This window comes from Gadus morhua, chromosome 16 (assembly GCF_902167405.1).
Source record: "Gadus morhua chromosome 16, gadMor3.0, whole genome shotgun sequence".
Taxonomy (NCBI): Eukaryota; Metazoa; Chordata; class Actinopteri; order Gadiformes; family Gadidae; genus Gadus; species Gadus morhua.
The window spans coordinates 13,612,310-13,636,395 of record NC_044063.1 but is presented as its reverse complement, the minus strand read 5'-3'; the positions used below and the strand labels follow the sequence as shown (position 1 = coordinate 13,636,395).

Below are 24,086 nucleotides of genomic sequence, written 5' to 3'. Positions count from 1 at the left end.
ACACACACACACACACACACACACACACACACACACACACACACACACACACACACAGTTGAATTGCGTACACCTGGGTAGCAACTGTCTCTCACTGAGTAAACGTTGGACGGCCGGAGCCCCCGGCCTCCGTCCCGCTGAGAGCGCCGCTGCTTTGCGGAGGGAAAGACAAACCGACAGGTGGTACCGATGGGCTGCAGCGGGGCAACTAGTGAGTGCCTCTCTCTCGCTGTCTCTCTCGATGTCTCGCTCTTTTTCTCTGTCTCTCTCTCTCTTGTCTCCCTCCCCCTCTTTTTTTCTCTCTCTCTCTCTCTCTCTCTCTCTCTCTCTCTCTCTCTCTCTCTCTCTCTCTCTCTCTCTCTCTCTCTCTCTCTCTCTCTCTCTCTCTCTCTCTCTCTCTCTCTCTCTCTCTCTCTCTCTCTCTCTCTCTCTCTCTCTCTCTCTCCCCTCTCTATTTTCTCTCTTTCCCTCTGTCTCTCTCTCTCGCTCTCTCGCTCTCTCTCTGTGTCTCTGTCTCTGACCCTCTCAATCTCTCCCCCCTCTCCCTCTCCCCCTCTCTCTCTCCCTCTATCTCTCTCTCTTTCCTATGAAGGGCCTCTCAGACCTTTGGAGCCGGGGCAACACACTCGGCAGCAGACGATCAATGTGGAACATGCATTAGCGCTGTCCTTTGAAAACCCATGAGCCGGTCCTAAGGACAGTTCACCTTCGCCCCCCCCCACCCCCACCCCTAGCGCCCGCTCAGCACTGGAGGAAAATGCTAAATCAATAGTTCTGATATATCTCCACAAAAACAACTCCAAACCGCCCAAATACCAGAAATGACCAACAGAATATTAATCCTGTTCGACTGCTCTCTATCTCCTTCTCCGTGTTGTATTGTGTGTGTGTGCGTGTGCGTGTATTGTGTGGGGATAGACAAGCTGCAGTGGGCGAATGTTTGTTTGTTTGTTCTGTGGGTGAGTTGGTGTCGTGTTTTTCATCTGGCACACAGGAGAACTAGGACGACTCAAACAGGATATTTAAGGGCCTTTGTCTTCACCGTCGCCGTGCGTTTCTCTCAGTGACATTTTATTCATATTTCATATTTATATTTAGTAGACGCTTTTGTCTAAAGCCTTTTACAAACACTCACACACACATTCACACACCGAGGCGGATTCAACCATGCAAGGCGACAACGGGAGTGGTTAGGGTGAGATGCCTTGCTCAGGGTCACCTCGACACTGGTTAGTTGGAGATCGGGATCGAACTAGTAACCTTCCGGTTACAAGTCAACCTCGCTGTACCTGCTGACCTACTGCCTCTGTTTTGACATTTCATCCCATAATGTCAAACACATTATTCTGTCTGAATTAAAGGTGGTATGTTGAGGATGTTGAGCTAACAATTTCTCTCTCCTCGCTCTCTCAGTCCCTTCAAATACAATGTGGACCTTACATTTCTTGTTTTTGTGGGGGCTGGTGCTTTAGCGCCACTATTGTGAAGAGGGAGTGTTGGTCCATCTCACTTTGTTGTTTACCACTCTGGTCTCATGGTTACTCCTTCAGGGATTCCTACACACAGAAAGGAAAAGTGTGTTTGTGTGTTTGGGTTCGTGTGTGTATGTGTGCGGAGTTGAAACTACTTCCATCATCCGTTCTACTAGGTTCAGGGCCGGCCGACTTGGGGACAGACGTGTGTACAATGAAAACTGAGGGCTGTGTGAACCACGGCCAACCCAGATAAGTTATGATGGTCTGTTCCTCTGGCATATTTGCTGCAGGACTAGTGTCCCCTGTCCCCTTTATCTGTATTAAGGGATAGCAAAGCACATTTAGGTGCGAGGCGGGCTGCTTCCCGCACAGGGTTTTGTTTACTTCCTTTGTCTGTCTATCTATCGAACAAGCCTACGTGATGTGAATGATTTATCAGCTCTCGTCAACACTGCAGTTTGGATGCGCTGTGAGTTTTATGTGTCTCCGGTCCGTCTGTGAAACAGTGTGACGTAAACATTAACAAGCGATGCCATGGTGTTTTGGTTTCTTTCCCGGACAAGAGGAGTTTTACCCTGTCCGTCAGCACTTTCAGCTAATTGGGAATAAACGTGTTGGGCCCTCTGAACCTCAAGATCCTTACAGTACAGTTTGTGCTGCGCAGACTCGCCTTAAGCTTATGAGAGATACATTTTTTAGGAACAATAGTGCAATGTTTCATTCTCTCTATAGATGCCCAATTTTCAACATATTTATAGTCGACTTAGTCAAGGTTAATCAAGTGAATTCTTGAGTATCATCAATCAATCAAATCATTAAATGACATTTACACAATGCACCGTTATCCAACATGATGTATTGCTCAAAGGGTTAGGTCAAGATTTGGGATTTTGCGACTTTTGTGGTCCTACCCTGGTGAATTAGTGATGGTTTCAGGGTTCTCCTGTACGTACCTGGTACCGGTTAGCCTTCTATTTCAAACCCCTTCCAGATAATGCAAACATTGAGCTATTTCCATAACGTGTGTATATGGAATAAACTATGTTAACACGCATGCTAATTCCAAAAACGAGAATTCGGCTTAGTAGACAACCGTTTACTGGAGCAGTATTTTGTTGTGATATCCCCGAGTTCTTCAAGTCAGCTGTGTTGTTATTTTAAGGGCATCTTGCCTCATTGCACACAGCCCAGCCGAGGTTGAAACAGTTATTCAGAAAATTGTAAAAAAAGGTTAAAAAGCCAACGCAAGAACATATTTTAAAACTGCAAGCATCTCACAAAGTATTTGCAGCGCACACACACCACAGACCGCCCTCTCCCGGAGCCATTCACAGAGGCGTGTCTCTTGGGGGCAGTAAGTCTTCCCAAGGGGTTTGGAGTGAGCCCGAGTCATGTTGGAGAGTACATGTTGTTTATGCGTTGTGTAGCAGCCCCTGTAGGCGAAGATGGGGCCCAGCGCGCAGCTTAGCACTTATTGACACTGATGTCGTTTACTAAGCTATCAACACAAAACATTTCACAGCTTTTCAACTTGGACTCTATTTTGCGATTGGGTCTAACAAACAGAGACATCCTTTCTTGAGAATGCCGCAACCCTAATCTGCAAAGGGGCTCCTATGTTAGCCTTTGGGCAACAATGCATGTCCTCTGAAATAAGTTGTTTTGCTTGTTTGTGGACCAAACATGGTGTCATTTGGAGCATTGCTTATTCTGAGGTATTTTCTGATGATTTCCATGTACATAAAGTTGTTTCCTGAGTCACGAGTCATGTCTCAAAGCCGAAAACATTTCCAGCATGTGAAATCTGCCCATATGCCATCAGTGAGGCAGAGTTGGAGATATGTCTTTGACCCCAAAGTATCCTACTTTGCACCCTGTGTGCGAACTGATCCCTAACTTTTTGGAGACCTTCTCACCAGGAATCCATAAAACATTCGACCAGTCTGGGGCTTAGCTATTGCGGAAAACATTTCAGACTAATAATCAATAAACCCCACATAACAATCGGAATCCGCAAACACTCTGTGAACACCACAACACCACCACAACACAAACAAACCAAAGGACAACCATTTTGTTTGCCGCCGATCAAAAGCCGTCTTGATTGCGGCCCTGATCCGTAATTCCCCGATCCCGGGCCTTCACTGTCCTTCAGGAAGTAACGACGTCACCACGCCCCAGAGCCATCAGTCACAGCTCGTCAACACCGACAGCGGCGGACATCTTAACTCCGGAATACAGATGACTGGGGCCTCGCTGGGCCATGAGGGCGCCCGATGATGGATGCCCAGCGTGAGGGGCTGAGCTTGAAGAGACTGATCAGCACTCGGGGAAGCTACCCGGGATGTCGCACAAGACCGAATCACGGAGATCCACGAACGCTGTTGATTACAGCTGTGGGGGGGGGTGGGGGTTGGATTGATGCACGCTTGTTTCACGTGCACGGTGAAAAATTGCACCAACTGAAAGTTTGATTAGTTTCTGAAAGCTGGGTTCCGGCTACATATCTTAGGTAGGATTTTAGGCCTAATAAATGAATTCCTCTGCGTGCTTCTATTTTGAACCTTGTCCCGATGCTAAATTTCTGGTTTACAATAGATGTCACCCTCTCTCAAGGCCTCCTTTTAAAGCCCCTTGATAGCCGAGCACAGCCCACCAGACATTAAGGAGGACAGCCTCTAAGTTCTCAGGGCCTGGCCAATCGTTTGAAATTTAACTCTGTTAAGGAGTCCCATCATTTAATTTCGATGCCGTCGATCGAATGCATGCAACGCAAGGGGATGCTACACCTTTATGAATGACGAAAAACAAAGTTGGTGCGAAAGTGTGCAGATTTTCCTCCTTCAGTCACGGTCGTCCATCTGTGTCCGTGTCGGCGGCGAGCGGCAAGCGCGCCGAGTCAACTGGCGTGAAGGAAATGCGTAAATAAGAGCTCATTCTCCGTAGCGGGCGGCGGCAGCCCGTCCGCCTCATTGACCGGCGCCCTAATTGCATTGACTAAGTGCTGGCGGGGCCGCCTGGTTAATGTGATCACAGGGCCGATCGATGCCACTTTGCTCTGCCCTTTACGCCACCGCGGACGGTAAACAGCCCTTCGTCGGCAGCTCCTCTCCGCCGGGACTTTTAGGCCCGGCGCGGCCCCCGTTTTGCCTGCCTTTCAAGTCCTATCGAACCGCGGCGTGCCCAAGCTTTGGTCCCAGTTGTCCCGCGCGGTCGTAGACCCCCCCCACCCGAACCCTGCGCCCCACTCCGACCCCCCCCCCCCTTGACTCGCTCTGTTAATTGGTGGACCACCGACGCATCCCACATCCTGACCCCCCCCCCCCCCCCGTCTCTTTGAATTTATTCAGATCCCCCGAATCAAACCCAGCGTTCGCCCTGGCCCGCTTTCTTTGGCTTTCCTCGCTGTGCGCCCCCACCCGTTTCCGTTTCCTCTTCTTCTCCGTCTGTCTGTTGATATGGATATCATCCCATGCTTCTATCTATCCTATTACATCTACACCCCTCGCCAGAACCTCCCTGATACCTCCACCCCTTCCTCCACCCGTATCGCCAACCCCTGGGTGACATTACTCTCCTTTTCATCTATCGCTTCCATCTTTTTCACACTTATCTGGGCAATCAGTTCAGCTTTGTTCACTGAACAGCGTTGACATCATAAGGGGGGCACCGGTTTCTTAATTAAAACTACAACCCAAAAAGTTCCTTTCCTCGTGGTCGGAGAATTTAATACGTGTTGGTGTGCGTGTGTGTGTGTGTGGGTGCTCATAATTCTGAGGGTCAATGCCAAAGATAATGCGTCCCCATCACCCCCTCCCCGGGCGCTGTTTCTGTGTCCTCCTGGAACCCGGCCCATCCTGCTCCTCCCCTCTCCTCTTCCTCTCCCTACCCCGGCTATCCCAGCCAAGGCTCTCTGGGCCCCACCGCGGACCAAATGGCCTGTGAAATTAATGGCATTTATAGTAATCACACGTGTCCCTCTCCTTGCCGTAAAAAATAACTGATCACCCTTCATCACTCCTCCCCCCCCACACACCACACCTCGGTGTGATCAGGGGCTGGCATCGTCCCCGCCTAGGATGGTATCACCACGTCGCAGGTTTGTGCCGCTGCCGTGCACATGTGGATGTTCACACGCAGGCCGTGTGTCGGGACCACGCAGCAGCGCGAATGCGGCTTTGGCTGTCAGCGCCATGAATAGTGCATGTACGTGCACTGCACTGCTGGCTCACCTGACATAACAGAGTAAATAATTAATTCTCTCTTTCTCTTTCTCTTTATCTTTCTCTCTCTCTCTCTCTCCCCTCCCTGCAGTCCCCATAGATTCCACCGCGGGCATTAAGATGCTGTACGTGTTCGTGGACATCCAGATGGACAATGCCCACTTCCTGGACACGGTCAAGTTCAACTTCCCCGCCGGACACTACCTGGCGCTGGTCAGCACCATCCAGTTTGTGGCTGCGCTCCAGGTGAGGAGTGGGGCGCTGTGTGTGTGTTTGAGAGAGAGTAATGTGTGTGATAGAGAACAATGTGTGTGAGAGAGATACAGCAAGAGGTGTTTGTGTTGCTGCGTGTTTCACACAGATGCTAACACTCCCTCTCTTCCTCCCTCCCTCTTCCTCCCCCTTCATGTTTGCTTGTGGTTCCCTGATAAAACAACCTTTCTTGTTTAAGTCATGCAGCTACCATCAGGCACTTCACAGGTTTTAAAGTCAGGCCCAGGTGTGGGCTTCCTTAAAACACAGCTTGAGCTATTTCAGACGTGGTAAAGAGAGATGGGACTGAACTCAAGGGAGCTCTTATTTCACGCCCTGCTTATCTTGCAGGCTCTCAACATTAGTAGTAGCAGGAGGTTATTAGACGCAGCAGCTACTCAACATTCACGCTGGTACGATGCTCCTGAATGCGCCCTCTCTCTCTCTCTTTGCCTCTCTCTCTCCCTTCCTCCCTCTCCCCCCTGCTGATGTGTTTCTCCTTTGCTGCAGGCTGTGAGTGCAGCCCTGAGGCCAGAGTATGAAGTGCTGGTTCCACAGTGTCGGCCGTTGTCCCCGGGAGAGATCCTGGGCTGCACCTCTCCCCGCCTGGACCGCAACGTCAACGCTGTAATGTAAGGACCTTTCCTCCTCCTCCTCCTCCTCCTCCTCCTCCTCCTCCTCCTCTTTCTTCTCTTCCTTCTACTCCTCTCTTGCCTCTTTCTCCCCCTCATCCTCATCATCCTCATCTTCCCCAGTCCTCTTCCTCCCCCTTCTCCTCCTCCTCCACCACCTTATCTTTCCCTCTTCATCTTCCTCCTCTTCCCCTTATTTTATTGTGCATTAGAGAAACCATGTTGAACTTGTTCCAGAAAGTATGGGCCTTGGAAGTGTTGATTTTCTTTAAATCATGCTGTTTGGATTACATAATCCAGGTAATCAATAGCCTAGTCTAGTCTACGTCTATGTTAGTCAAAACACACACGCGCGCGCGCGCACACACACACACACACACAAGCCCACCATCTCATCATAGACACTGGTGTAAGTTAAGGCGAAGGCCGGTATGCTGTTAGTAAGACTCAACCAGACCCACAGCGAGGTTCAAGGAGCGACCCGCTCCTCTCTCTGTTGAGTCATCGTATCACTTGGCCCAGATAGGTTCCGTAATTACTCTTGGTGCTTGCCACCGCCACATGAACAATATGTAATTAGGGGGCTTAAGATGTCATGTCAGGCACAGCCAGCTGTCTCACACAGCTCCCCGACCTCCGCCTGCAATTGTATCCGGCGGTACATGGAGTCCATGCTCTGGAGTCACGGTGTGTGAACCATTGAGGAGAAGCCAGGCGCTACCGGCCGAAGCCATGTTCCCAATTTGCAATCCCAGGGCCGCCGATGTCCCCGTGTTGTGACTGGCCGCCTTGGCTCCCCGGGGGGTTGTTTTGATACCCACCCCAGCTGTGGGGGACGCCTTTCATGAGGCTGTGTCATGTTTTAAATTCCGCTTTTCAGCCCGAAATGAAAAGAGGTGGAAGCTAGCGGAAGTATTTTTGCAGAACGGTAGGAAAAGCAGGTCAACGTTACATCAGTCACATCAACAGGGCTGGGGTTTGGTGTTGGTCACGTGGAACACATTTGTTTATGCAGACAAACGCACACACAAACATACACCTCACCCCCAATGTATCGAAACTCGAACGCTACCCTGCGTTACTGTGCGTTTCCCTTTGTCACCATGTGTAACCGTGCATTACCCTGCGTTACCGTGTTGTACCATGCGTTACCATGTGTTTCCATTGTGCTACTTTGTGTTACGATGCGTTACCTTGTGTAACGATGCATTACCATACGAGTGAGCGGGAGGAAGGCCATGCAAGGACAAGCGGGGGAGACTGCATCAGCCATACCCCGAGGTTAAAAAATGTGTGATGGAGAATCAGTGTCTGGTGCGTAGGTGTGCGAGTGAGTTTGTCGTGTGTGTGTGTGTGTGTGTGTGTGTGTGTGTGTGTGTGTGTGTGTGTGTGTGTGTGTGTGTGTGTGTGTGTGTGTGTGTGTGTGTGTGTGTGTGTGTGTGTGTGTGTGTGTGTGTGTGTGTTGAAGGAAACTTACAGGTTCGAGGTCTGTTTTACCCATTAGAACGCATGGATTGTCTTTGATGTTTGAGTTGGTTTGGTTCGAGGTGTGACGGCAGGGAGGCCTTGGGAATTACTTTGCCGTAAAATTGGTCTCACTTTTTCTTGACTTTTTTTTCTCTTTGTCTCTTGTTACATTCCCCTTCCGCTGCACTTTATTTGTGTCTATAAAGTGGTTTTGTTGGTTTTTATTAGATAATATCAATACCAAAACGCTGGCAAAACAAAGTGCTAGTCATCTCCGCCGCCATCCAAGGAAAAATATTAAAACATTACTTTGCTGTATCTTCCTGAGGGGAAAACAATGTCTCTGTTTGACTGCGATGCATGAATATACATGGCCTTCACAAAGGTTGTAACACAAGCTGTGGGACAGCAACACCACCACCCATTGCATTGGGATCCTCAGATGGATGGATGGATAGATAGATAGATAGATAGATAGATAGATAGATAGACGGTGGATTCAGTCAGTGGTCTCCACTCTGTGGGATGGATCGGCTCACAGGATATATGCTACCTATGCTGGAAAACCTTGTCTTTCGGTTCTTATTAAAGCACTCCAAAACATCTCATCTCCTGCCTGAAGTGGACCCTCCCCCCCGGATCGTTGAGGTAGAAGTGAGGTGGCAGTTTGTGATTTTGTGGAGAAGGTCTGAGCAGCAATGCTCCATGAAGCAAGCCCTCCTGGTCTCTGCCAAAATCGACGTCACTAGTGGACATTAAACATGAATTATTATAATTTTACCCAGTTTCTGTGGTTTAAGCGCTTCAACTCTTTAACTTTAGCCGCCGCTCGTGGGTTGAATGGGTTGTTTAGAATTAAGAATTGGATTTTAAAATGGGATTGGCCTCATTGCCTTGCCTTGTTCAGCTGGCATGTTTTTCTTGGGTCCTTCTCTCTTTTTTTCATTCATGTGTGAACACAAGAGAATCAAGGCCAGTGCTATAGCACGGCGTGGTGTCCTTGTGCTTATTCACGAAGGTTAGTCCGTCTCCGTCGCAATAATGGGCAATAATTCTGCACGGAGGAGGAAGAGTGCAATGAGAGAGAAAAAACTCGGCCCGCCGTCTTCCTCGGCTCTGCATTTCGTAACAGTTTTATTATTAGCACCGAGCTTAAGACGAGAGGACCATGAGGTGTTGCGTAACGGGAGAGGAGACGCATTTGCATTAGCCACCCGAGCAACAGCAGCAGCAGCCCTCGATGAAGAAACCAAAGGGCGGCGCGAGGCGCAGAGACGGACTCGGAGAGTCTGTGGAAAGATAGATTTATAAAATCCCTGGCCGGTCGTCCCTTTAATGCGGGAGGGGGGAGGGGGGGGGGGGGGGGGGGGGGGGAGAGACACTGCAGGGGAAGGAGAAGGAGGGACAGACTGAATATGATTTAACATTTCTCCATCCTGCTGTAAAGCTGCCCAGGCCTCACTCTGCCTTCAGTTCAACTTGTTAACACACAGACAGACAATCACACAACCACACACGTACACACAGAGGAAAAAATAAGGAAAAATGATTTTGCTCTGCCCTCTAGGTAGCCCACCCACAACCTGCTTCAGTCGCTGCCCTGAATAGAGCAATTACTGGGTTTTAATTGTCTGTCATTTCCCTGTGGTCCTCGTAAGACTGTAAAGTAATGAGCGCTGTAGTATGGGCCCCCGTGCAAAGTTGATAGCATGACTCCCCTCCGAGCCAGCTCCTGGGAAGAGACGTGCCTGTGTCTGTCTCTGTGTCTGTGTGTGTGGGTATGGCCACACACGGTCATGGCGTTATGTAGTCGGCGTTCGGAGATCACATGGGTGTGGAGATGCAGGTGGCGCACTCTTATGGCGACACATTAGTGCCATAATTCACTAATGTGATAAAAGATGCATTCGGGCGTATTATATTATTCCACACGCGTAGATATTAACTGCGAGCGCGCAAATGATCTCTGCGCGCGCACAAATTACCTCTGCGCGCGCACAAATTACCTCTGCACGCGCAAAACAGCCTCTCGCGCGCCCAAATTACCTCAGCGCGCGCAAAACAGCCTCTCGCGCGTAACAGCCTCTCGCGAAAGATGTTTTTACGCTCGCTCGAATTTAATTTTGGCACTATGGGGGAGGGAATCAAGGCAGGGCGGGCTTTCCTATGATTGGCCGTTTCTGAAGCGCGATATTTGATTGACAGCCCTCCTCTCATTCAATTCTGAATTGTTCAGTAAATGGCTGAAACGATAGTTACGTATTGTAACTCCAGATTCTATGAGTATAGGCGCAGCCTTTTAAGTGTCGGCCTCATTGTCCTTTAAATAGCTGAAGAAAAGCTGTTTATTGGGAGCAGAACGTCCGCCGGCGCCCGACTATATCTGCGAAATGCGGACGTCGTTGAGGCACGCCGCACGCGGACGTGAATTGAGGCCCACGCTGTTGGTGGTCGGGGATTACACATTTTTCAGTGCTACGGCTCACGCCTAGGGATAATCCAATAGCAATAGCCTTAAAAGGCTGTGCCTATATACTCATAGAATCTAGAGTTACAATACGTAACTATCGTTTCAGCCATTTACTGTGCAATTCAGAATTGAATGAGAGGAAGGCTGAGGAGGGCTGTCAATCAAATATCGCGCTTCAGAAACGGCCAATCATAGGAAATCCCGCCCTGCCTTGGTTCCCTCCCCCGTAGTGCTAAAATTTAATTTGAGCGAGCGTAAAAACATCTTTCGCGAGAGGCTGTTAGGCGCGAGAGGCTGTTTTGCGCGCGCTGAGGTAATTTGCGCGCGCGAGAGGCTGTTTTGCGCGCACAGAGGTCATTTGCGCGCTCGCAGTTAATATCTACGCGTTTGGAATAATATAATACGCCCGAAATGCATCTTTTATCACATTAGTGAATTATGGCACTAATGTGTCGCCATATACTCTCTGTGAAGCTTCGGAATTTCGGAGGTGCATGCCACGTGACTCATCGCCGTAACAACCGTGCGTGTGTTGTTGCGCCTTGATGACGTCATTTGGTTAAAGACCCCCCGCCCATCAACCCAACCGGCCCATAACCTTCCCCTAGGTCACCCTGGGTCCTGAGAGGAAGTGTGGAAGGAGGCGGCACTAGGGGTGGCTGGGGCGAATCTGAATCCGCTCCACACGGGGTGCTGACAGCTGTCGGGGTCCCCAAGGGCAGAGGGAGTACGTCAGAGCGAGAGCGGGGAGGACTCTCTCCTTCCTCGTTGGATCCATGTGTTGGCTCAGTGTGTGACGGCGTCTGTGGTTTGTCTTGTAGATACCTGGGAGATGGCCGGTTCCACCTGGAGTCCATCATGATCGCCAACCCTGACCTCCCGGCCTACAGGTGAGTCTCGGGGCTTCACCTCGACACAAACCGAAAAAGCAGATTCAATTGAGACGTGTGTACGCTGACTCTAATTGTTTTAGCTGTTTTCGGTAAACGATGTTCCTCATTACGTCCTCATTATAAAACCACATCATTATTTCATTATATCACGGTACAAAAATAGCGTGTCGCACCGTTTATCATTGCGATGACGCGTGTACGCGTGTGTTAGTGACGTCTTACAGCCCTGGTGATTGCCGGGTCACAATCGCATTTTGTTCAGACCCTGAAGTGTTTTGTGTAGCGTCTTGTTTGTATGCAAAGCAGAATGTCGGGGTGTTGTTAAAAAACGCACACGCCGCTACACAGATCACAGATATTTCTTCTCACAAACGAGATGGTAATCATGAGAGAGTGCGTTGTGCTCCGGCGATAGATGAGATGCTCAGGATAGCCTCCGTTTCATCCGCGAGACAGTACCTGCCGTCATGCTCCATGGCTTCCGCTGATTGGATTTTCTCATCTTTTCTTGACTTCCTGTCCTCAAGGTGCATACCTGTTATTAACCGGTGGGTGTTAATGGGGCTCAATCTGCATAATAAAGTTGTTTTGATCCTAGCGTTAAGTGTGTGTGTGTGTGTGTGTGTGTGCGGTAGGTACTCAGCATGTGTGGGTGGGGTATTTAGCCTTTGTGGGTATGGTGTGGTAGGTACTAAACTGTGTGTGTGTGTGTGTGTGTGTGTGTGTGCAGATATGACCCTTACAGTAAGGTGTTCTCCAGAGAGTACTACGACCATGACGCAATGAAAGCCATCCGGCTCAAGTCCATCGAACAGGCTCGTTCGGCCCAGAGATGGGGCCTCATCCTGGGGACACTGGGCCGGCAGGGGAGCCCCAAAGTGCTGGAGGTAAGCGCCTGATTCCTGCCAATGGGCTTGTCCAGGCGTCCACATGTCCGTAGGCCTCTAATGTAACTCCTTTTGTAATGTGAATGTCTCTCGGGGTGGGTTTAAGTGACTTGGTGCACACATAGGACATGCGGTCTCCACACTGACAGCTTATTATTTCATAAGTTTAAGGGGTTTCAGCCCGTCAAACGTCCCAGCGCTAATCCAGCGAGCCTTAGACCTCGCTCTAAAGGGGGTTATGTTTATGTGTGTGTGTTTGTGTCTGTTTGTGTGTCCGCGTGCGTGTGTGTCCACATGTGTCTGTCCGCGTGTGTGTGTCCGTGAATGCGTCCGTGCATGTGTGTGTGTGTGTGTGTGAGCTAGTGTGCTTGCGCCAGTGTGTGTGCATCAGCGTTCACGACCCGATGCTCTTGTTAGCCCGCATGCGACAGGCGTTCAGGGGATGTGCATGTAAGCGTGCGTGCGTCAGCCCCCGGCTTCCAATTCATCGGCTACAAATCCCTCTATCCAGTCAATAACCCCCGCCCTCCCGCTCCACACATGCCCCGCTCTCCTCTCCTTGCCTTTGTTCTCCTGCCTCCGTTTGATCTGACTTCATGAGCTGTGCTCGACTCTCTCTATCCCATCCCTGCTCCCACTCCCTTCTTTAATTTGTATGCATACAGGACCAGGTGTAGGGTGGGGCCATGGTGCGAGAGAGAGAGAGAGAGAGAGACAGCCATCCTCTGAGAACGCTCCGGCCCCCAGGGTTGGGCCGAGGTGGTTCTAAACGCCAGGCCGTGTTTATTTCCCCTTTCTCTCTGGTTGTCAGAGTGCAGAGTCGATTCTGTCCCGCACGCGGCGGCGCCGGGGTGGCTTTTGTAAACACACAAACACTTGAGGGAGTTTACATTTAGAATGTAAAATGTCAACCTGGAGAGCCCGAGAGCTGTCTCCTTTCACCGTCGGCGGGGGGAGAGAGGAGAGCGGAGGTTCCAGCAGAGTACCAGGTCCCCCGCCAGCACTCCCCTGGTGGCGGTGTGTCCCGATTAAGAAAGTGGAGCGAGATAACCCCCGCTGTCTGAGGACCTTATCTCCCATAAGGGAGCACAAAGCGCCTGGCGCTCTCCTCCCCGTACCTCTTAGTAAAGTGGGCTTTTATCTCCCCAAAGTACCCTCTGAGAAACCTTCCCCTCCCGGTGCAGGCAGGGTGTTCCGACGCTCCAGTGCGAGAGAGTGCGTTGTGTTTTATGCGTCACATCCACGACCCCACGTGTCAGCGGCCACTTTGACCGCTGGGGGCGGAGGGGGTAGGTCACTGGCATCAAAGGGGGGAGCGTGGGAGGAGGAGGAGGAGGAGCTCGGGTTTGTGGATCTCGCTGGGCTCTGCCGAATCGTTGTTTGTGTCCACAGCTGTGGGGAGGGTGTGAGTGTGGATTGGATTCGACATACACAGACGCAATCACACACACAGACAAAGAGACACACACACACACACAGACACACACACACACACACACACACACACACACACACACACACACACACACACACACACACACACACACACACACACACACACACACACACACACACACACACACACACACACACAGAGAGAGCGAGAGAGAGAGACAACACACACACAAACACACAGAGAGAGAGAGACAACACACACATACACACAGAGAGACAACACACACAGAGAGACAACACACTTACACACACATACAATGACACACACAGTCAACACACATACACACTCTCAATATAGGGGGCTGTACAGCGACAGATCAGAGTTCAGGCGGTTTCCCGCTGAATGTGGGTGAAGGCGTCTGTGCATCACACTGACTTTGTCGGCCTTAGTCTCGCTCTCTGAGAATTTGAAAGTGTTCCAAGGTGATGGCTGCTCCCACAGATGGACTCATATGTTTAGTATGAGTCCCTTGATTCAAAAGGCTGTTTTGGTGCTGTAAACACACTTTACAATGCCAAAGCACATGAGTAAAATTAGATGCATCCTAACGATTAACAAAGTAATAATAGCCCAAAATAAAAAAAATCGGCTAAAATACTATATAATAGGGATTCAAAAATCGGTCTCTCACTCTCTGCCTGTCTGTGTTTCTCTGTCTCTGTCCCTCTCTCCCTGTCTCTCTCTCTCCCTCTCTCTCTGTCCCTCTCCCTTTCTCTCTCTGTCTCTCTCTCTCCCTCTCTCTCTGTATCTCCCTCTCTGTCTCTCTCTCCCTCCCTCTCCTTATCTCACTCTGTCTCTCTTGCGCTCTCCGTCTCTCTCCCTCTCTCTCTCCGCCTCTCTCCCTCTCTGTCTCTCTCTCTGACTCTCTCTCTCCGTGTCTCTCTCTCGCCCCTACCCTGCTCCTCGGGGGGCCGTCTCTCCGGTCCCAGACGCTGGAGGCCAAGCTGGAGTCCCTGGGGAGGTCCTTCAGCCGCGTGCTGCTGTCTGAGATCTTCCCAAGCAAACTGGACCTGATGCCCGACGTGGATGCGTGAGTATACACACTATAGGACGCACTCGCACATGCATGAGCATGCACGTCCATGCATATGCAGACACACACACACACATAAACATACATACACATAGAAGTGCACATGCACACTGAAGCGTGCTCACACACAAACGCATACACACAGAAGCACGCACAAACACATAAGCTCACACATGCATACACACACACATGCCTACACATGCACAAAAAAATGCACACACTCACACACACACACACACACACACACACACACACACACACACACACACACACACACACACACACACACACACACACACACACACACACAGAGAGAGCAGTAGCTGCAGTACGCTGGCAGAGTATAAATGAAGCGGCAGCCAACTCCCGCACTGGAGCGATACAGAAAGCCTGTTTTTCGTTCTCTTCTGTCTTTCTGTAAAGGCATAACTTGGCGAATCACCCGGGCCAGCTCTGCGTGCATCGCAGCGTTGCCTGAACGCCGGTGGAGCGCTCAGCCATGGCTGCCCACGATGTTCACGTTGCCGTTGGTTCATGTGTATAATGTATTCGTCCACCTTGCACCTTCCAACACTTACCCGGCCGTTTTGTTTTTGTGAGCGAGGGTCTGCCCGTCGTTTATCACCAGATGGATTTCGCCGCCAACCTTTTGTCAATCTGTTATGAGGAGCGGCCTAAACGGGCGCTACCGAGAGAATTAAAAAGGTGCATTCTGGGAGCGTTGTAGCGGGGATAATTAGGGAGGCAGCGGTACGCGCGATCGCACCCTGCTATAGCAGGGAGCGGAGGGACAACAATAGCCCAAATGGCATCATAAACAAAATTGGCATTCATGTCTTGCTAAGAGTTTTACCAATTTTACCCTTGCAGCAAAAACAAATAGTCTAGTCTAATGAACTCGGATACTTGAGGCTGCTCCCCTGACTTTGACTCAGGGGGGGTATAGGGAGAACAACGCTGTGCGCATGATTAATCTATCAAAACACTTAGTGCTGTGCACTCTTCCCCCTCCACTATAAAGCCACAGAATTATAATGAGTTCACCGGTCGCTTATAGACAGCATTATTCACCCCTTCTTCGAGTGACGACTGACCATCTGTGAACTTTGGCTAGATCGACACCAGGGTGTCGGGTGTTAATAAGAGTGAGTCACCCTCCTCCTGCATCACACTCCTCGCTCCTCGGCACTCGATTCTGCCGGAGAGCCTGATACCTGGCGCGCAGACGTCGTCGGCCCGGCCTAGCTACGCTGATGTTTTGTGACGGGGAGTGGGAACTGACCTGGACCGCCGCCTGAGAGGAGGGGCCGACCGTAGAGAACAGGAGCTTGTCTCGTACCGGTTCATCTGACCAGCCGTGGCCGAGTTAGTGAGCACACTGCACCACGTCTGTGGATGTTGCTTTGTTAAAAGATACAGACGTACACCGCCTGACACACTGGTGTGCAGCCACATACACGTGGACACACACTCTGCTCCCACTGCTGCAGATTGGACCCACTGTGGAGTAATAAGCAGTGTGATGTGGGTGAAGGGACAGAAGGTCTGGGGGAGAGAGGGAGACGGAGAGAGAGAGGGAGAGAGCGAGCGAGCTACAGAGGAGAGAGAGAGTGATATAGAGAGGAAAGAGCGATATAGAGAGGAGAGAGAGAGAGAGACAGAGCGACGTAGAGCGAGAGCAATATAGAGAGAAACACAGAGCGATGTAGAGAGACGGAGAGAAAGAGAGAGAAAATGTGGGTTAGTTAGGAGGTCTGTGTCGGTTTGATAACAATCAGAGGAAAGCCTGTTATTTCTTTCCAACTTAAAAAAAATCAGGAGGGCCGCTCTCATAAATCATATCACATTGAGTGCATTGAAGTTTTAAAAATAATTCAACCAAGATTTAATAGCGTAATTCCCAGGTAAAAGAGGGTATTCATGAAGATGAAGTGAGCGGCGCGGCCGCGTTTGATTTATGGCCGGTCCTCGCTCATTAACAGGTGTAAAATCCGAGGTTGTACCTGAGAGTGTTCTCATGAGTGTCTGGCCGTGTGTGGTGGCGGTCGCAGCGCAGCTCCTGCCAGCAGGAAGCCTGTAGGAGGCATTGTAACGGAACAGCCTGTTCAATATCTGTCAGCCAGATACCGATGTGACTCACAAACTGTGACAAAAACGCAAACAAAACGGTCGCGTTGAAAGAACGAAAAACACACTCACAGTAAATTGAATGAGTTTCGTAAAACACTGAGAGGTGGCATTACTCAGACGTCAAAGGAGCCATAATGGCACCACTTTCTGGTTCTGTGATGGTACCCTGGGGACTGTACTTTCTATAATATATTGCACCGTGTGTCCCGCCGTGGCACGGCCTGAACAGGTTAAAGGCCAATCATAAGATGAAGACTGCCGTGTGGTGCAAGGAAGTTGGTAGCCCAACACGGAGCACCCTAATTGGGTCCCCTTTTAGACAGGATGATCGGCCATTGTGCTGTGAATGAGCAGCAGACTGCATTACAAAGGGTGTCTTTAAAAGGCAGACGCTTCACGCTGCGCAGTAACTAAGAGAGATTAAGAGGAAGGAGGGAGGGAGGAGAGAGGGTGGCGGGAGGAGGGGGAGAGGAAAGGAGGGAGAGAGAGGGGGAGGGAAAAAGGAGAAGTCTCCTAGAGGGACAAGACAAGAAGGTGCAAATGCACTGTCCATTACCCACCCACAGGTTTTTAATGTAATTAGCGACTGACACACACACACACACACACACACACACACACACACACACACACACACACACACACACACACACACACACACACACACACACACACACACACACACACACACACACACACACACACACACAAAACTGAGGGAGAGAGCGTGAGGAGCCATTAGGAGCCCCTTCATAACAGTGTAATGAGGCTATCCCGAAGGCTGGTTTTATAACATGCTAGCTATCTGCCCACCACACTCTTATATTGGCCAGACCCCAAATACATAGCGGGCTATTATTTTATTTTGGGGGATTTATTTTTTATTTTCCCCCACTCTTACATAATCGTTACCAATTAGATTTGTTGTTCTTCATTCGATTAAGTCGCCGTCCAAAGTGATTGTTTCCAGTTTTTTGCCGGCGGTGAGTTGGAAGGTTAATGGAAGGGGGAAGGGAGGGGGGGGCCGGGTGTTAGGGGGGAATGGGGGGGAGGGAGAGGGGGGGGGGGGGGGGGGGGGTGTAATTGAAGTACAGTCATGCAGGTAAAGGTCCCGGCTAACCGTGTCAGGGACATAATGGGGCGCGGAGGCTAATGCATTGCAGCTCACTTTACATTGCGTAGGGCCCTATCCGCCCGCCCCCGCGGCGGTAACGGTAGCACAGCAGCGTAGCATCGTAGCCTCGCCGCGCACAGTGTGACCCCGATGATGTCACCAAAGTGCAATTAATCACATTTTTATCGTGATTTAGATTTTTGGGTCAAACGATCTCAAAACTAATATAATCTAAATGTTTTTTAAGTATATTTATTTTATTAATTAAATGTTTTAGAGCTGTATACATATTTTTACTTTTTTTTTTAGATGTGAAATATTCTATTTGAACATTTTGTATATTTTTTAAGAGGAAATTTCTTCAAGAAAGTTCTCAGCTACAAAGTGTTTTTTGGAGAGAAATGCTGAATCAATGCAGCATGTTTTCAAACTGAATAATCGCGATGTCAATATTGACCAAAATAATCGTGAGCATGATGTTTTCCATAATCGAGCAGTCCTACGTTCATGGAGCCTTTGGGTTCCTCGACACCCTGGGTCTGAGCAGCCTCGCTGCTGGTGTCGATACCCTGGCTATATCACAGCTGATCACCACAATGGAATAAGAGGTGCGCACGGGCCCTGGTGCACATGATGGGTGGTAATGGAGGATGTGCTCTCTCGCTCTCTTGCTCTCTCTCGCTCACTTTCTCTCTCTGATTTCATCCAATCTCTCACTCTCGCTCTCACTTACTCTCTCTCTCTGTTACTCTCTCGCTCTCATTCTCACTTACTCTCTCTCTCGCTCACACTTACTCTCTCTCTCTCCCACATACTCATTTTATTTTTTTCGTAATTGCTCCCACAACTCTCTCTTTCTCTGTCTCTCTTTCACTCTCACTTCCTTGCTGACTCACTCTTTCACTCTCACTCTCCTCCCCACTCACTCCCTGTTTTAGTCTGCCCCTCCCTGTCTTCCTTTCAATATGTCGTACACTCACTTCTCTTTCTACACATATCTTGTTCACCTTACCTCCCCCCTATGTTCTCTCTTTATCTCCCCCCCTTCTCTCTCTCTACCTCTCTTTCTGTCTGTCTCTCTTCCTCTCTGTCTCTATCTCCCTCCGTCCCTCCCCCTTCCTCCCCCCCGTCTCCCCCCTAACGTGCTGGGATCTCACATGTGTTCCACACCTTCAAAGCCCCACGCTGGATGGAAATTGAATTTGGTGTGCGAGCCGCGGGCCCCTCTGACTGGTGTGACCGTTCAGCCGCTGAGCTAATATTAGCCCCCTTCCCGGCGGCGCCGTGTGTGTTTGTGGATGTGCCAATCAGCCGTGTGTGTGTGTGTGTGTGTGTGTGTGTGTGTGTGTGTGTGTGTGTGTGTGTGTGTGTGTGTGTGTGTGTGTGTGTGTGTGTGTGTGTGTGTGTGTGTGTGTGTGTGTGTGTGTGTTCTCCTGTGAGGGATATTCTCTTGTTTTGCCTTCTGAAGCTTGTCAAGCTGGTATATATAGACGGGGGGCTGCCGTCAAGGTCGAAAGTGGCAGGTTAGCGTGCTGGTGTCCTACGCACCGAGCTAGCTGGGTGCCTGTAGGTAGGAGAGCACACAGCCAGCTCGGTGTGTAGGACGCTAGCTAAATGCTAGCTGAGGGTAGCATTCAGCTGGCTCGGTATGTAGGACGCTAGCACGCTAGCTGAATGCTAGCTGAGTGTAGCATTCAACCGGCTCGGTGCGTAGGACGCTAGCACGCTAGCTGAATGCTAGCTGAGGGTAGCATTCAGCCGGCCCAGTGCGTAGGACGTCAGCATGCTAGCTGAATGCTAGCTGAGGGTAGCATTCAGCTGGCTTGGTCCGTAGGATACTAGCATGCTAACTGAGTGCTAGCTGAGGCTAACCAGGTATGTATTACGCTAGGTGAGCCCTCGGATAGCTACGTTTGTACGACATTAACCAGGAGTGCTAGCTGACGCGAGGACCCGACACACCTTGTTTGCCTCAGCTAGCACTCAGCTAGCGTCCTACACAACTAGGGAGCTTACTAGTTGTGTTGAACGCTGGCACACTAGCTGGCTGCCAGCGGAGGGGAGCACTCATCTAGCACAGGCGCTTGTGAAGCGGTCTAACCGGCGTGCGGAGCGGCCCATGGTGCTCCTTATGATTGACAGGCTGCTCTGGCCCGTATCCCAGGGTAACCACTAATAACTCACGTTCCACGCCGTCTGCTTCATCGTAGTAGTACATCGACTAGCGCCGGGCCTTTTGGAAAAACATTAAAACAAACAACCGTTTGTTTTAATGTTGTATTGAGACACACCGCGAAGTCTAGTGCCAACTACACCGTAGCGTGTACCTTCTCCTTAACATTGGGTGGTGCTAGTCCGCCCCTCTCACACTCTGCGCTGATTCGCTGGTTGTCAATCAACCAATCAGAGTATCCAATGGCTCCAGACCGCCAACACTCTCAGACTTTGCAAGTTGAATCGGACCAAACTCTGTCCGCGCCGTTCCAAAAGCTTCCAACACAGCTGAACACACCGAACAGATTTGTCCGAGTCCCCCCAAACGTTGCAGACGGCCAACGGTTGGACCGGTGTGTTCCATGCTTAAGACCCCTCTCCGCCTCGGGGTGAGCGGGCAATACAGCATCGAGATGGGGGGAATCTTTCTTATTCTGCTTCTCCGACTCACCGCAAACCGCCGCTTCACAGCGTCTGTTTCGTTCAGCCCCCCCCCTTTTCCCTTTCTCTAAACACAGTGTGTGTTCCCCGGTACACACTCTCAAAGGTGTGTACCGAGGAACACACCTTATTTTCGTTTTTTTGTGTTCGGGGAGGAGCGGTGCCGGTATTAAAAATAAAGAAGCTGTTATTTGAAAACGAGAAAACGCCCAGTGTTTGTATCCTGAGCCTGGGGGTGTGGAATAAATCAGCCAGAGAGAGAGAGAGAGAGATGATAAAGAGGTGATCCAGAGTGGCGTCATCAGACACAGTCAATGTGAGCCTCGTCTCGTTCCTAAAGGGTAACGGAGACAAAATGGTGGCATCTGGGCCGAGAAATTAAATACCGCTTGTCCTGTTGTTATTGTTTGCTATGCATGGACGCAAAGACACACAAACACACAGACACACACACTAATCGAATATTTTTAATTGGACGAGATCGACGCTGGCATTTACCTGTTAAATTCTAGGACTTAGTGGATCGTTACCATAAGGGTGTGTCTCTGTGTGTACATGTAGGTCTGCATCTGGATGACTGGTGTGTGAACTGGTGTGTGAGTCTCCGCCCTCCACCCAGCACACCAGTAACGCCCCGACCAGCAGCCTCACCTCGGTCTCCCCCTCCCTCCTCCATTGTTACTTCCTCCCTCTAGCTGCTAACATCCACGCCCTGCTCCTTTCCTGTCCATGTGGAGCGTCCAGATAAACACCTCTCCTCCCTGCCACCCCCCGCACACACCCACCACAGCAGACATCTCCTACCCCTCCATCCATCCATCCACCCATCCATGCATCAATACCTATAGAGCCCTCATCCTCCATCTCTGTATATCTGTGTCCTTACCGTTATCTCTCTCTTTCACAGACACACCCTCCCTTTCTCTCTCTCGCTCTCTAGCTCTCGTACTCTCACTCGCTCTCTCTCCCATAGCTTTTCTCAAACAGACAGATCCATGCAAGCACACCACCAGAGCACCACACACACAAATACAGCCCCCTCCTCCTCCTCGCCTCCACCAGCCCCAACACCTCCTCCTGCTCCTCCTCCTCCTCCTCCTCTCTGTCTGCCTGCTATGTAGGCTAGCCCCGGGGAGACCGGGCGAGTTCTGCTTTTCCATTCGCACTCACCTAACCTCTTCCTTCTTCTCTCCATATCCTGCTGCAACACCTCCCTCCTCTCCCCCCTCCTCCCTCCCTCCTTCTTGCTCCTCCCTCCCTCCTCCCTCATCTGTCCTCTCCTCCCCCCTTTTCTTCCTTCTCACTGTATTCTTTTTTTTTTTTGCTTTCATATGTTTATTGTTGTTGCATAAAGGTGTTGCCATCCTGCATATATATATATATATATATATATATATATATATATATATATATATATATATATATATATATATATATATATATATATATTCAGACCCACACACACGCACGTGTGTGCACAAATCACACACACACGCACATACACACACACACACACTCAATATTTCTGGATTTCCCCAAATTGTAAACAACAAGTCCATGGCCTCTTCTCCGTGCCTCGGAGCGGTGGTGGAATCAGGGCAGGTCCTTCCAACACATGCTAGAGATCCACTGCATCACGTATCCACTCACAGCCTGCAGTGGCAGATGTGCCCTGCCTCTCTAATACAACTGCTCCTTGTATTCTCGCTCTGTGTGTGTCTCTCTCTCTCTCTCGCTCGCTCGCTTTGTGTGCGTCTCTCTCTCTCTCTCTCTCTCTCTGAGACTTCACATGTCCTCATGAATATTCACAGTCACTAGTGCACAGTCACACTCCCGCTGTATATTTTATAAGGTGAACCTTGATCCTTGGATTCCGATCCGATGAACGGGTGATTTATTTCCTCTTCTCCTCCTCTGTGCCCCTCCCTGCAGGTGGGTCCAGATCGCGTGTCCGCGCCTGTCCATCGATTGGGGCTCGGCCTTCACCAAACCACTGCTGTCTCCCTATGAGGTGAGAAGCCGCCCGCTGAGTGATGGGCACTTCACTGGGGGCGTGCCGTCCCCGGCACAGTGTGCACACACACATGCACAGAGAAACAGACAGGCGTGCGCACAGACATGCACAGAGACACAGACACGTGCACACACACTCGCATGCACACACGGAAACGTGCAGTGACTCATACACAAGCACACACACAAACAGGCAGTGGAGCACGCACACTCGCATGCACACACACGTGCAGAGAGACACGCACACACATCCGTGCAGAGACACACACACACACACGTGCAGAGAGACAAACACACACGTGCAGAGAAACACACACACACACACATGCACACGCAGTGCGGATGAGCACACTCGCAGAGAATCCGACCCAAACACAAACACGCATACAGAGATAACGGCACGTTTTGTCACCCAGAAAGAGAGTTGTCTGCCATTAAGGTGTCGGGCCGGACGGCTACAAGCTAATGGGGACGGCCGCCATGGCGCTGCTTAGCCGGGATGGGGGAGCGTCTCATGGTGGCTGGCTGGTGTATTTATACAGCAGTCATTTGGCCTGTACACCCCGGAGGCTCCCTTCACTCTGGAGAATGTTTATTACTCTCTTATTCTCCCTCCCTCTCTCTCTGTCTGTATGTCTCGCTCGCTCGCTCTCTGTCTGTGTGTCTCTCTCTGTCTCTCTTTGTCTCTGTCTGTCTGGTCTCTCTCTCTCTCTCCATATCCCTCTGTCATATGTCTTAATCTATCTGTCACTCTCTCTTGCGCTCGCTCTCTCTTGCTCGCTCTCGCTCGCTCACTCGCGCTCATCCCTCTCTTAGGGCTCGGTGGCCCACACACATGTGTGAGATCAGCGCCCCCTGCTGGCTGTAATACTGATTCCCTCAGCTGACTTGAAGCCATGGATAAGATAGCATCTCGTATACGATTTGCGGCCTGTCTGTGCTGCTCACTCAGAGAGGTCCCCAGGAGGATTAGATCCCATCTAAATTGGTATAAGCATGGCGGTCTTTTGTAAATCGATACATATTCTTAAGCAGATGCGAAATAACTAAATTGAATACCTATTTTTTTTTCATATCGTCAGAAACGGATCAATACATCCGTCTCTCTGTCTCGAGGGAGCTCTGACCAGGATTGCAACACAGGGTTTCAACCAAACATAAAAAATATAAAGTTCAGCAAACCCACAAAGTCATACGCCTCGAAAGCCTGACAGGAGGAGACGGATCCAACTAAGGAAGCAATTACAGGTCCCCATTGAGATCGCCTGCAGCCCCGGCACCACACTCTAAAAGAGCCTGAATGGGAGTAGCTCAGCTCACCGCAAATCTGACTGCGTAACGGGAATGGTTCCAGGCTGCAGGGTAGGGGGACATCACGGCCTGTTG

The 24,086-nt window shown here is 50.4% G+C and overlaps 1 protein-coding gene across 2 annotated transcripts in view; it reads left to right on the top strand.

Moving 5' to 3' along the window:
- dph1 (diphthamide biosynthesis 1) overlaps positions 1–24,086 on the top strand; it is a 59,986-nt gene that overhangs the window by 29,886 nt on the left and 6,014 nt on the right. For both annotated transcript variants that reach the window (XM_030337160.1, XM_030337161.1), the window contains 6 exons: positions 5,790–5,944; positions 6,461–6,582; positions 11,341–11,409; positions 12,143–12,299; positions 14,685–14,785; positions 22,620–22,698. In XM_030337160.1, coding sequence (XP_030193020.1) covers positions 5,790–5,944; positions 6,461–6,582; positions 11,341–11,409; positions 12,143–12,299; positions 14,685–14,785; positions 22,620–22,698 — 683 coding nt within the window. The remainder of the gene's footprint in view (positions 1–5,789; positions 5,945–6,460; positions 6,583–11,340; positions 11,410–12,142; positions 12,300–14,684; positions 14,786–22,619; positions 22,699–24,086) is intronic.